This window comes from Molossus molossus, unplaced genomic scaffold (genome assembly GCF_014108415.1).
Source record: "Molossus molossus isolate mMolMol1 unplaced genomic scaffold, mMolMol1.p scaffold_m16_p_18, whole genome shotgun sequence".
NCBI lineage: Eukaryota > Metazoa > Chordata > Mammalia > Chiroptera > Molossidae > Molossus > Molossus molossus.
In genome coordinates, this window is record NW_023425353.1 from 40635839 (window position 1) to 40647679 (window position 11841).

An 11841-nucleotide genomic window follows, 5' to 3' on the forward strand; every position below is an offset into this window, starting at 1 on the left:
CGCAGCCCCGAGTCCGCAGCCCCAAGTCCCGCAGCCCCGAGCCCACAGCCCCGAGCCCGCAGCCCCGAGCCCGCAGCCCCGGGCCCGCAGCCCCGAGTCCCGCAGCCCCGAGTCCGCAGCCCCGAGCCCGCAGCCCCGAGCCCGCAGCCCCGAGTCCGCAGCCCCGAGTCCACAGCCCACTTGTCTGCTCACAGGGTCCTCACACAACAGATGCAGACTGGAGAGCCGTGTGTCTGCTCCTGTGTTAGTTACAGGTGGTAGGAGGCCGAGTGCATTGCAATGCGGTGGGCGTCCCACTTTCTCTCCTCCTTCCGCGTGCTCCAAGTAAGGAAAGAGACTCGCAGAGAACGCTGTGTGGGTTTAAGTGTGCTTGGCTGGGTCGAGTCTGCCTTGACCGAGGCCCTTAATCCCCCTAAACTCAATTTTCTCATCTTTAAGGTGTGGGTAGTGTTGGCACCTCTTGCAATGCTGAGAGACTCTCACGAGACACTCTGTCAAGGGCTTAATACGACGCCTGGCACACAGTAGTCACTCAGTAAATGTAACTACTGTTTCCAGAAGGCTTTGCTGATATCGTTCCTACCCGTCTCATCTCTGGCACATTGTAGGCTGTGCCTCCAATGTAAGACTGTGATTACGTCCTCGGCCCTGCTGGGCCAGCTTGACCTGCAGTTGTAAGAAGTAGGGTGGATCAGATGGTTTCCGTGGCATTCTGAAAAGAGGCTTGTGCGTGCGCCTGTGATTCTGAAAGACGGGCTCGAAATGTATTCCATTTCCATGTGGGGCTCACCCCAAGCCCGGCTGGCCACAGAGTATCTACTAGAAGGCACTGTGTGTGACCGCCCACTGTTATCCACAGTCCAGGCAAGGGCCCTTGTTTCCTGGCTGTGAGGTTGTATTCGAGCCTCTGGTTTTGGTTGCAGAAGACGCTCAGGTGAGAGACGGCAGAGGAGCCCTAGACCCGTGCGCCGTCATCTTAGAGTGGCGCTGAGGGCACCCGGCCTCTGGGAGACTCACTCCAGGGCTCCGGGAAGAGCAGGACACGTGCATGTCGACTTGCTGAGCGGCGCCTCAGGAGGGTGGTGTCAGGCTCACTCAGGGTGACTGTCTGTGTTCCTGCTGAGCCTCGGTGCCCTCCAGGTCTCTCCCCTTTCTTCACCCCAGAGCCAGTCTCATCTGGGGGAGCAGCATGTATCAGTCCCTCCGTGGTCCTGAGTGGACAGAGGAGCCAGAGGAGGCAGCCTGGTCTGCACCGTCCAGGCGAACCTTCTTGGGTTGGGGCCTTTGGCCCCTGAAAAACCCAAAGTTGGTGTGGACCCCAGACATGCTGAGGTCAAACCAGACACTGATAACTTACATTCCTATTTGCATTTTTTTAAGTATTCAACCACTTCTGTGCCTCCTCCGGACTCCCAAGATGGCATGTGCGTGCTCCCTTCTCTCCCCCCCTGCACGCAGCTTGGGAGCAGGCGTTTGCGGCCCGGGCAGGGCAGGTGGAGTCTTGCTCTCCAGCTCACCGTGCAGCTGTGCCACAGGCTGGTGGCTCAGGGCGGGGGTCTTTGTGGCCACGCTGGACCACTCAGCTCAGAATGAAGGCAACTCCATTTTTCTCAATAAATAATTTGACCAAAAAATAAACTTTGAGCCCTGGCCGGTTTGGCTCAGCGGTTGGAGCGTCGGCCTGCGGTCCAGAGAGACCCGGGTTCGGTTCCCGCTAAGGGCATGTACCTCGGTTGCAGTTTGTCCCCAGCCCTGGATATGTCGTGTGGGTGGCAGCCACTCGATGTGTCCCTTTCACGTCGATGTTTCTCTCTCTCTCCCTCCCACTCTATCTGAACAAAAAATGGAAAAAATGTCCTCAGGTGAGGATAAAAAAATAATAATAATCAAATAAACTTTGAAAAAATTAATTGAAGTATAGAATTTTTATTGTTTTAGAGCTAGATCTAAATAAAAGCAATGAACTATGATTGTTAATTTTGGAGTCAAAAAAGTACTAACAGATGTGCTTTGAAACATTTTTATGCTGAAAGCTAGGGTATCTTTTGTGGTCAGATAGAAGTTTGCCGCTTGGCCCGGCGCTGCGTGTGGCTGGGGCAGGGCTCTGGTGCCCGCCCCGTTCCTCCCGGCCCCCCAGCCAGTCCCCGCTGCGCCGAGGCAGAGCGCAGGGAGCAGGGGCACACCAGACTCTCAGCAAGAGCGCTGCGCCCAGCCTCCTTCCTAGCTACATCTTTTAGAGATTATTTTCTGGGTCAAACTAAGAACCTTAAATATTTGGACCTAAGGGTGTTACAGATCTTTCAAGATGAGAACCGAACAGCATAAGTTGTGCAATTGAACACAGAATGTTTGCGTTTCTCAGCTGAGAGCCCCGCAAGGCCTGGTTTGCGGGCACCCCCAAGCCAGGACTCGGGCCGCAGGCGGCTGCGTCCTCACCGGCCTGTGCGCTTGGACGCTGTGCGCTGAGAACACTCGGGCAGACTCCGAAACCTCTCCACTGCGGCTGGACCCCGACTCCCGAGACTGTCAGCCCCTAGTGTTCAGATACATAGAACAAAACAAAGGTGATGTGAGTCAAGTTCGCGGCACCAAGCCCAGCTCTAGCACCTGTAGAGGTCGTTTGTGTGTCATGTAGCTAATGGCCAAGGGCCTGGCCTGTTCAGGATGCCGTAACGCCTTGTCTGAACGTGGGAGACACGAGATCCAGCCAGATAAAGAACCTGTTATTACCACACTGGTTATCCTACACCATCTGGGGGTTTTCTTTCAAACCCCCCGTCCCCTGTGGTAGGTCTGTTTATGCTGACATGGAAAGATCGCCAAGACATGGTTTCTGGTGAACGAAAAGGAAACTGAAGAATAATATAGTTTGCTTGATTATATTTGTGTAAAACTAAAATGCAATACCTGTTTGCAGTTTACATAAGTGCAGAGAAAAAGGCAAAATGCACAGGGAATGGTGAGGCACAGACCTTGAGACCGGGACACGGAGGAGCCCAGTGTCACAGAGGCTGAGTGACAAGGTGGGGTGAGGAGGAGGAGGAGGACAGCGTAGGGGCAGATCACCCAGGGCCGTGGGAAAGGACTTTGACTCCCACTGAGTTATCTGGGGAGCCATAGCGGAGGCGTGTTCTCACTGTGTTTTAATTGGATCTGTTTGGCTGTCATGTTGAGAAGGGAGAAGCAGGAAACCAGTTGGAAGCACAGTGTCTTAAATGCAGACAAAGAGGATGGTGGCTTGGGCCGCAGCTGGGCAATGGGGGTGGTAAGAAGTGGTGAGTGTGTGCATGTGTTATTTTTTCAACTACAGTTTACATCCAATCTTTTCTGTTAGTTTCAGGTGTACCGTCTGGTGGTTAGACAATCAAAGTGTTCCCCCTAATATTTCCAGTACCACCTGGCTCCGTACATAGTTATTACAACATTATTGACTACATTCCCTGTGCTGCGCTTCACATCCCCGTGACTATTTTGTAACCACTAATACTTCTCACTCCCTTCCCTGTTTTCACCCAGCACCCCCCCCCCCCCATCTGTTCTCTGTGTCGGTGAGTCCGTACGATAGGGCCAGTAGGAACTGCTGACAGGCAGCATAGGGATTGCAGAAAGGAGAGAAGTCAAAGACGATACCACGGTCTTCGGTCTGAGTCCCTGGAAGAACAGATTGTCTTAACCAGGAAGAGCTGGTTATAAGCAGGGAGGCAGGAGCTCAGGAGCTCAGTTTTGGACACGTGAAGTCCCGGAGGACAGGCCAAGTAGGCATTTTGAACAAAGAGCCACTAATTTTTATTACTAAAAATATTAGAGCAGAAATCAATGGAACTCAAAACAAGAAATTAACAGAAAAAAATCAACAAAACAAAAGTCAGTTCTTTGAAAAGATCAATAAAACCATTAAGCCTGTAGCCAGGCAAACGAGGTGGGGGAAGAGACAAGACACGGATTGCTAAGATCTGAAATGAAGAGGGTACATCACTACAGGTCCAGTGGGCTTTAACAGGATAACTACAAAATATAATGAATTACTTTATGCCCCAACTTCAATAACTTGGATGAAGTGGACCAGTTTCCTAATATATTCTACATGGCCAGCATTACCCTAATGCTAGAACCAGAGAAAAACACTACAAGAAAACTGTAGACCAATATCACTCATGAACATACATGCAAAAATCAAGAAAATACTGACCGTTAGAACCCGACAATGTAGCCCTGGCCAGTTTGGCTCAGCGGTTAGAGCGTCAGCCTGCGGTCCAGAGAGACCTGGGTTCGGTTCCCGCTAAGAGCACCTACTTCAGTTGCAGTTTGTCCCTGGCCCTGGTTGGTCGTGCGGGTGGCAGCCACTCGATGTGTCCCTTCACGTCGATGTTTCTCTCTCTCCCTCCCACTCTATTTGAACAAAAAATGGAAAAATATCCTCGGGTGAGGATAAAAAGAACCCAACAATGTATAAAAAGAATTATACACCATGATCAAATGATATTTATAACACATATGAAAGGCTGGTTCAACATAAAAAATTAGTTAACGTAATCTATCACATCAGTAGGCTAAAGAAAAATCATGATCATCTCCATACATGGGGAAAAAGCACTCGACAAAATCCAACACTTACTCATGAAAAAACTCTCAACAAACTAGGGATAGAGAAGAACTTCCTCAGCTTGATAAAGAACACCTACAAAAAACCTGTAACTACCGTCATCCGTAACGGTGAGAACCTCAAACTTTCCCACGAAGCGCTGGAACAAGGCAAAGCGTCTCCTGACACCACTGTTTTTCCGCATCGGACTGGAATCCTAGCTACTGCAACAAGACGAGAACAGGAAATAAAGGTATGCAGATTGGTAAGGAAGAAATAAAACTTTTTGTTCACAGATGGCATGTAGAAATTCCAAAAAAATTGACAAAAAACCTCCTGGAACTAATAAGCTATTATAGCAAATGTTGCCAGATGCAAAGTTAATGCATAAAAGCCAACCACTTTCCTATATACCAGGAGTGAACGAGGAGAATTTTATATTAAACATACAATATCATTTATATTAGCACTCCCCAAAAAAGAAATACTGAGGTATAAATCTAACAAAGTATGTATGGTCTGTATGAGGAAGACTACAAAACTTGGAAGAAATATATCAAAGAAGAAATGAATAAATGGAGCGACATTTTCTGTTTATGGGTAAGAAGACTCAATATTTTTAAGATGTCATTTCTTTCCAACTTGACCTATAGATTCAATGCAATCCCAATCAAAACCTCAGCAAGTTATTTTGTAGATACTGACAAACTGATTCTAAAGTTTATGTGGAGATGCCAAAGACCCCGAATCACTAGCACAGAATTGAAGGAAAAGAACAAAGTCAGAGGATAGACACTACCTGACCTCAAGATTTACTGTAAAGCTACAATAATTGAGACAGTGTGGTATTGGGGAAAGAACAATTAATTACATCAATGGAACAGAATAGAGAGCCCAGAAATAGACCCACATATATGCATAACCAATCATTGACAAAGGAGCAGGGGCAACACAATGAAGTAAAGATACTGTTTTCAACAAATGGAGCTGGACCAACCGGACATCCACATGAATCTAGACACAGACCCTCCACCCTTCACAAAAACTAACTCAAAACAGATCATAGACCTAGATGTAAAATGTAAGACTATAAAACCTAGGAAAAAAAAAAAAAGTAAAACAGGATAAAACCAAGAAGACCTTGGGCATGGCAATGACTTCTTAGGTACAATACCAAAGACTTCATAAGCTAGACTTCGTTACAATGAAAAATGTTTGCTCTGCAAAAGACAAGTCAAGAGAATAAGAAGACAAGCCAGACTTGGGGAAAATATCAGCAAACTACATATCAGATAAAGGACTGTTATGCAAAATGCAACAATAAGAAAGTGAACAACCTAATTTTTAAAAATGGGGAAAATACCTGAGCAGACATGTCACCAAAGAAGATAATACAGATGTCAAATAAGTACATGAAAGGATGTTCAACATCATGTGTCATTAGAGAATCGCAAATTAAAACAAAAATGTACCACTACATACCTATTAAAATGACCAAAATCGAAAACACTGACACCACTGAGTGGTGCTGAGGATGCAGAGCAACAGGAACTCTTCCCCATCGCTGGTGGGACTGCGGAATGGTGCAGCCTGTTTGGAAGACAGTTTGGCAGGTTCTTACAAAACTAAGCATACTGTCCTGGCTGGTATAGCTCAGCTGGTTGGAGTGCCGTCCTGTTCACCAAAAGGTGCGGGCGGGTTCACTTCCCAGTCAGGCACACGTCTGGGTTGCAGGTTCAATCCCCCATCAGAGTGCATGCAGGACGCAGCAAATCCATGTCTGTCTCACATCAATGTTTCACTCTCTCTCTTCCTCTCTAAAAATATCAATTAAAACATATTTTTAAAACTGGACATATTTTTACCATGTGGTACACCAACCACACTCCTTTTGGTATCTACCAAAAGGAATTGAAAACTTACGTCCACAAGACCTGCACATGGATGTTTATAGCAGCTTCAGTCATAATTGCCCAAACTTGGATGTAACCGGGATGTCCTTCAGCAGGTGACTGGATAAATAAATCGTGGTGCCTCCAGAAGATAGACTCTTCCTCAGTACTAAAAAGAAATGAGCCTCTGAGACATAAAAGATGTGGTAGAAAGTTACTAAGTGAAGGAAGCCAATCTGAAAAGGCTACATACTGTGTAAGTCCAACTGAATGACATTCTGGAAGAGGCAAAACTGTCAAGTCAGTGAAAGATCAGTAGTTGCTGGGGATCGGGGGAAGGGAGGGATGAAGAGGTGGAGCGCACAGGACTTTTAGTGCAGTGAGACTGCTTTGTATGGTACCGTGATGGTGGGTACAGATGTCCAAACCCATGGGATGGACACCACCAAGGTGAGCCCTGTTGTGATCCCTGGACTAGGGCTGATGATGAGGAGAAGGTGTAAGTTCATCAGTTGTAACAAATACAGCGCTGTGGGGGCAGGGCAACGGGAATGCTGTACTTTCTGCTCAACTTTGCCGTGAACCTAGTACTGCTCTAAAGAACAAAGTTTATTAATTAAAAATAATACTATTTGAAATTCTAAAGCACAAATGGACTATTTAGAGACAACCTATTGACCACATATGAATGTAGCAATCTTGCAAGTGAGGACAAACTCATTAACAAGAAATTATATTCCCAGAACAATATGGTATATTTATGTACAAAGACATTACTACATATAAAAAAAAAATGTCAGTATGTGAGTTCAGTGACTAATACCAATGAATAAAAATGAAACTCCTTCAGTTAAATTAAGTCATGGAACATCTATTTATAGTAACTAATTAAAGGTCTCTGCAAAGCAGGAAAATCATGAACAGTAAGTGGTACACAGCAAACCATTCTGTGGATTCCCATCTCACGGTGACTTAAATTGCATCGCAGTTTGGTCTCACTAGTGGCTGAGATTTGATTATAGCCCCGTTGCTCGCCAAAGTCAGCCCTCGCCTGGCTCCCTTTGCAGGTCGCCCCACACTTCAGCTGTGCGGGAACACTTTAATGGGGGTGCACATTGGGAGGCAGTTCAAAAAAATAAAAAGCAGAAAGGGAGAAAAAAGGGCTGGCACTAAGAATGTATGGCAAAGGCTGACCAGTTTGGCTCAGCGGTTAGAGCGTCGGCCTGCGGTCCGGAGAGACCCAGGTTTGGTTCCCGCGAAGGGCACGTACTTCGGTTGCAGTTTGTCCCCGGCCCTGGTTGGTCGTGCGGGTGGCAGCCACTCGATGTGTCCCTTCACGTCGATGTTTCTCTCTCTCTCTCCCTTCCTCTCTCTCACTCCCACTCTATCTGTACAAAAAATGGAAAAATATCCTTGGGTGAGGATAAAAAAAAAAAAAAAAAAAAGAATGTATGGCAAAGGGACAGTCAAGCCACAGAGAGACCACAGAGGAATGGAATAAACTCAGAGCCTGAGTAAGGGGAATAGTGAGCAAAGAGAATAAGAAAGAAGGAAAGGTAAAGTATACAGAGAACTGTTGGTGGGAAGCAGATTAGATATAGGAAGGAAATACAGAATAAAAAAGAAAGTAGAAACGTTGGAATTTATAACAATGGAGCAATTTATACCACATCATCTCTTCTACCCAACAGTCTTGAAATCATTGGCTATAATGGGCAGTTTCTCTCCCCAGAGGACATTGGACAATGTCTGCAGGCATTTTGGTTGTCTCAGCTGGGTGGTTGCTACTAGTCTCTGGGGCATAAAGGCCAGGGGTGCTGCTAAGTACCATTAGATGCACGGCTAGCTCCCCCTAAGCAGATGAGTGGTTGTCGAGGGCGAGGGATGGCGGAGGGTGGGGATGGCTGTGACTGTGGAGTCATAGCTCCAGGGAGAGCTTTGTGGTGCTGGCTGAGCTCGGAGTGCTGATTTCAGGGGGGCTTACGTGAACCCACACTAGGAAACAGTGACGCAGAGCTACGCACATCGCCTTGGTGTCAGCCCTGGTGTGGACATCACTGTACTGTAAGTGTAAGGTGTCGGTGTTAGGGGAAACGTATACCCGGGACCTCTCTGTACTACATTTGCATCCTTCTGTGAGTTTATATGTGTTTCAGAATAAAAAGTTTAAGAAAAACAAACCCTAAAACCTTAAAAAAACAAAATTGGCCAAATAATTCGTGGAAGATGTCGTTTTAACCAGGACAGTTGGGAAACACTCCCCCCCCACCCCCTTTCAGATTTGTAAATGGAGAGGGCTGGAAAGGCAGCATACTCTTCGAGTACGGTTTTGAAAACGGGGAAAACAAACTCACTTTTTCTTAAAATTAACCTTTTCTGATGCTGTGCCAGTAAGAAACACACATGCCCTCTTGAGGAAATCAAAATATTTCGATTTCAGCGGAACGTCTATGTTGTCAAACTGTGACAATAAGTCATGCCATATCTAACATGTTTCGTTGCATGTTCTGTTACAGGGACAAGCGGATCTTTTAAAATATGCTAAGAACGAGACTTGGGAGAACCTGAAACAAATCCATTTTGCTGCTGTTTCATGCGGACTGCATAAACCAGGGACGGAGGGCACCGACGTGCAGAAGCCACGCCGGAGCCTGGAAGTCATACCCGAGAAAGCCAACGACGAATCTGGAGAGTGAGGGCACTTCCTAGACATCAGTGTGGCGTTCACGACTCTAGGACCAACTGTGGTCAGATGGAACCTTAGCTCTGTACTCACTAATGGAAATAATATGTGGGATTTTAAAGCACAACTGGAATAGCTAATTACAGTTTCTTAAAATGTGAATGTATGTAGCAATCCGGCGTGTGAAGGCAAATAAACTCTCTAACAAGAAATCATATTCCTGGCCAAAGTATGCTATATTTGTATACAAAGACGTCATCCCTCAGTTCCGGTGTGAACAGCAACTATCCACTCTAGTTCCATTGAGAAGAAAACGTTTTCCTAACTGGAAATACTTTCTTAAGATGGAAATGGATTGCATTGTCAAATTAGTATTTATTGGAAAAAAAACCTAGTCTGTGCATTTCACATATGTGTGATGGCCAGACTCTCTGGGTTATAGATTATTTTGATGGCATGCCTGCTGAGCCATATTTACTAAGGAGAATGTAAGTGGACATCCCTGAGCCCCCAGGGACCTTGGAGAGCCATCGAATACAAGGAGAACGTGCAATTGGACTAAAGTTCCCCGGCTGGAGACACGGGCCGGGCGTGTGTATGATGTAAAAGCAGCCAATCTGGAAGCAACACGGTGTAAATAGTTTTTCATTGTATGAAGTAGTGTTCACATTAAAAAGATGTTTTATGATATTTCTCCAACAGCAGTATATGCATTTAATGAAATTTTAACTTTTAAAATTTTTAGTTCAAGGTGCTCTGCTCTGAAGAGTAACCCGGTAGTAAACAGCTTTGTCAGAAGTAAGTTGCCCGTTGGGCTTGCCGCCGGCTTTTAGTGAGGCAGTCACAACTTCACACAGTGCCGCCGACGGTGCCAGCGCCCTGAGACACTTCTGCCTGCCCAGTTCACACGAGTGGAGTGCACCTCGAAACAGTGCAAACACGCCCTGGCCGGTTTGGCTCAGCGGTTAGAGCGTCGGCCTGCGGTACAGAGAGACCCGGGTTCGGTTCACGCTAAGGGCACGTGCCTCGGTTGCAGTTTGTCCCCGGCCCTGGTCGGGTGGGGCTGTGCGGGAGGCAGCCACTCAATGTGTCCCCTTCACGTCGATGTTTCTCTCTCTCTCTCTCTCTCCCCCCACTCTGTCTGAACAAAAAATGGAAAAATGTTGAGTGAGGATTAAAAAAAAGAGAAGAAATAGTGCAAACAGTAAGTTAAAGGCTAGAGAAGGTGTAGATTTTTAGGGACAGCTGATTTTTTAACCCCAGCTGTTATTTTCCAAATCAGTAAAACTTTGTTCTATTTTTGAAATAATACCAAACCCTGCAGCCTAATTACTGCTTCTCCCAAACCGAAATAGCTTTCACATTCTGGGCGAGTAGAAGGCTGGGTCTTCAGCAGCCCCTTTCTGACGTCTCCGTTTTCTGCTCAGGGATGCAGGTGCGTGAACAGATCAGCAGCCGTCAACTTGGCCTCTCGTGTTCCCTTGGAGTTTCCGAGGTGCTCAGGCTGACGTACTTAGGTTAATTCTGCCCTGACTCCTAAGTATCCTCTTAAGAAACCATTCCTTGCTCATTCTTGTCCCTTGCATTCTAATGTGCTTAAGTTTCAGGCGAGCATCTCCAAAGACTCTTCCCAGATGAAATTCCAGATAGAAAATTAAACCTATCTGTTGTTGGAACAGTGCGGCTCCCTGCACACCCCAGCTAACAACCAGCCAGCAGCGTAGGCGCTCAGCTCCAAAATGAACTCCACATTAAAAAAAAAAAAAAAAATAGAAAGAGTAGTAGCCAGGAATTAAAAGGAGGTGTATAGGATGAGAAATAAAATAATGTGTAGTTTAGTTTATTGTCAGCAATCCTTCAACTAATTGGCAAGTAAATAGCAATATGTAAAGTGAAAATCCAGAAATCATAAAAAAAATAACTTTTAAAATAGAATGAAACTGAAAAATTGCCACATGTCTATAGCAGCGGCAGGCCTTGTCTCACACGTGGCCCGAGCGGCTCGCGAGGCACGTGTAGTCGCTGTTAGGGCCACAGGCGTAGAACCGGTGACGAGAGCTGCAGGGGTCCCTGAGGTCACTGGGTGTGAAGCCCTTCCCGGTGCAGGCGTTGCAGACGAGAACAATGACAGGCCTTGCCCAGTGTCACAGAGTCCGTTAAGGCGGTAGTGTTGGCACTGGGCCCAGCCCAGGGTTGGCTTTACTCTTCCTCATTTGAAAAAATCAACCCTCTTAGGATCGATCTCTTCCAAGGAACAAGGCAAGTGATGGAAAAAAGCAGACACACTGGGGAGCTGACCCAGAACCGCGTGTTCCTCCTGTTTGTCGAGGTCCCGCCCCGTCCTTCATTTAAGACGACGCCCCAAATCAGCGGAGCCCACGTTCATGGGTGACTCTTTCCCCTTTCAGTGGGATGGGAAACATTCATCAGATGGCCAGGGCCACGGGTGTAAACAGTTCTCACGCAAAGAAAAGTGTGTTGCACTCTGGATCGCACCTGTGGAGGCCCGATAGCCCCCACTGGTCAAACAAAAGTGAGAGGCCTGCCCCCGGGTTCCTGACTTGTGACAGTTGGTGACATGCTGGCTTCCTGCCGTCACTACCTTCCTTAAATGGGGGGACACTGGTTACATCGCTGGTTGTAAACACAGACAGTGCCCCGGGTGTGCATGGGTCAACTGCACA

General features: G+C 46.8%; 1 protein-coding gene across 4 annotated transcripts in view; it reads left to right on the forward strand.

Moving 5' to 3' along the window:
- The window catches only part of PLCL2 (phospholipase C like 2), a 173389-nt gene extending 163533 nt beyond the window's left edge, over nt 1-9856 (forward strand). For all 4 annotated transcript variants that reach the window (XM_036266269.1, XM_036266270.1, XM_036266273.1 and 1 more), the window contains exon 6: nt 8991-9856. In XM_036266269.1, coding sequence (XP_036122162.1) covers nt 8991-9170 — 180 coding nt within the window. In that variant the 3' untranslated portion in view covers nt 9171-9856. The remainder of the gene's footprint in view (nt 1-8990) is intronic.
- Nucleotides 9857-11841: the final 1985 nt, after the last annotated feature.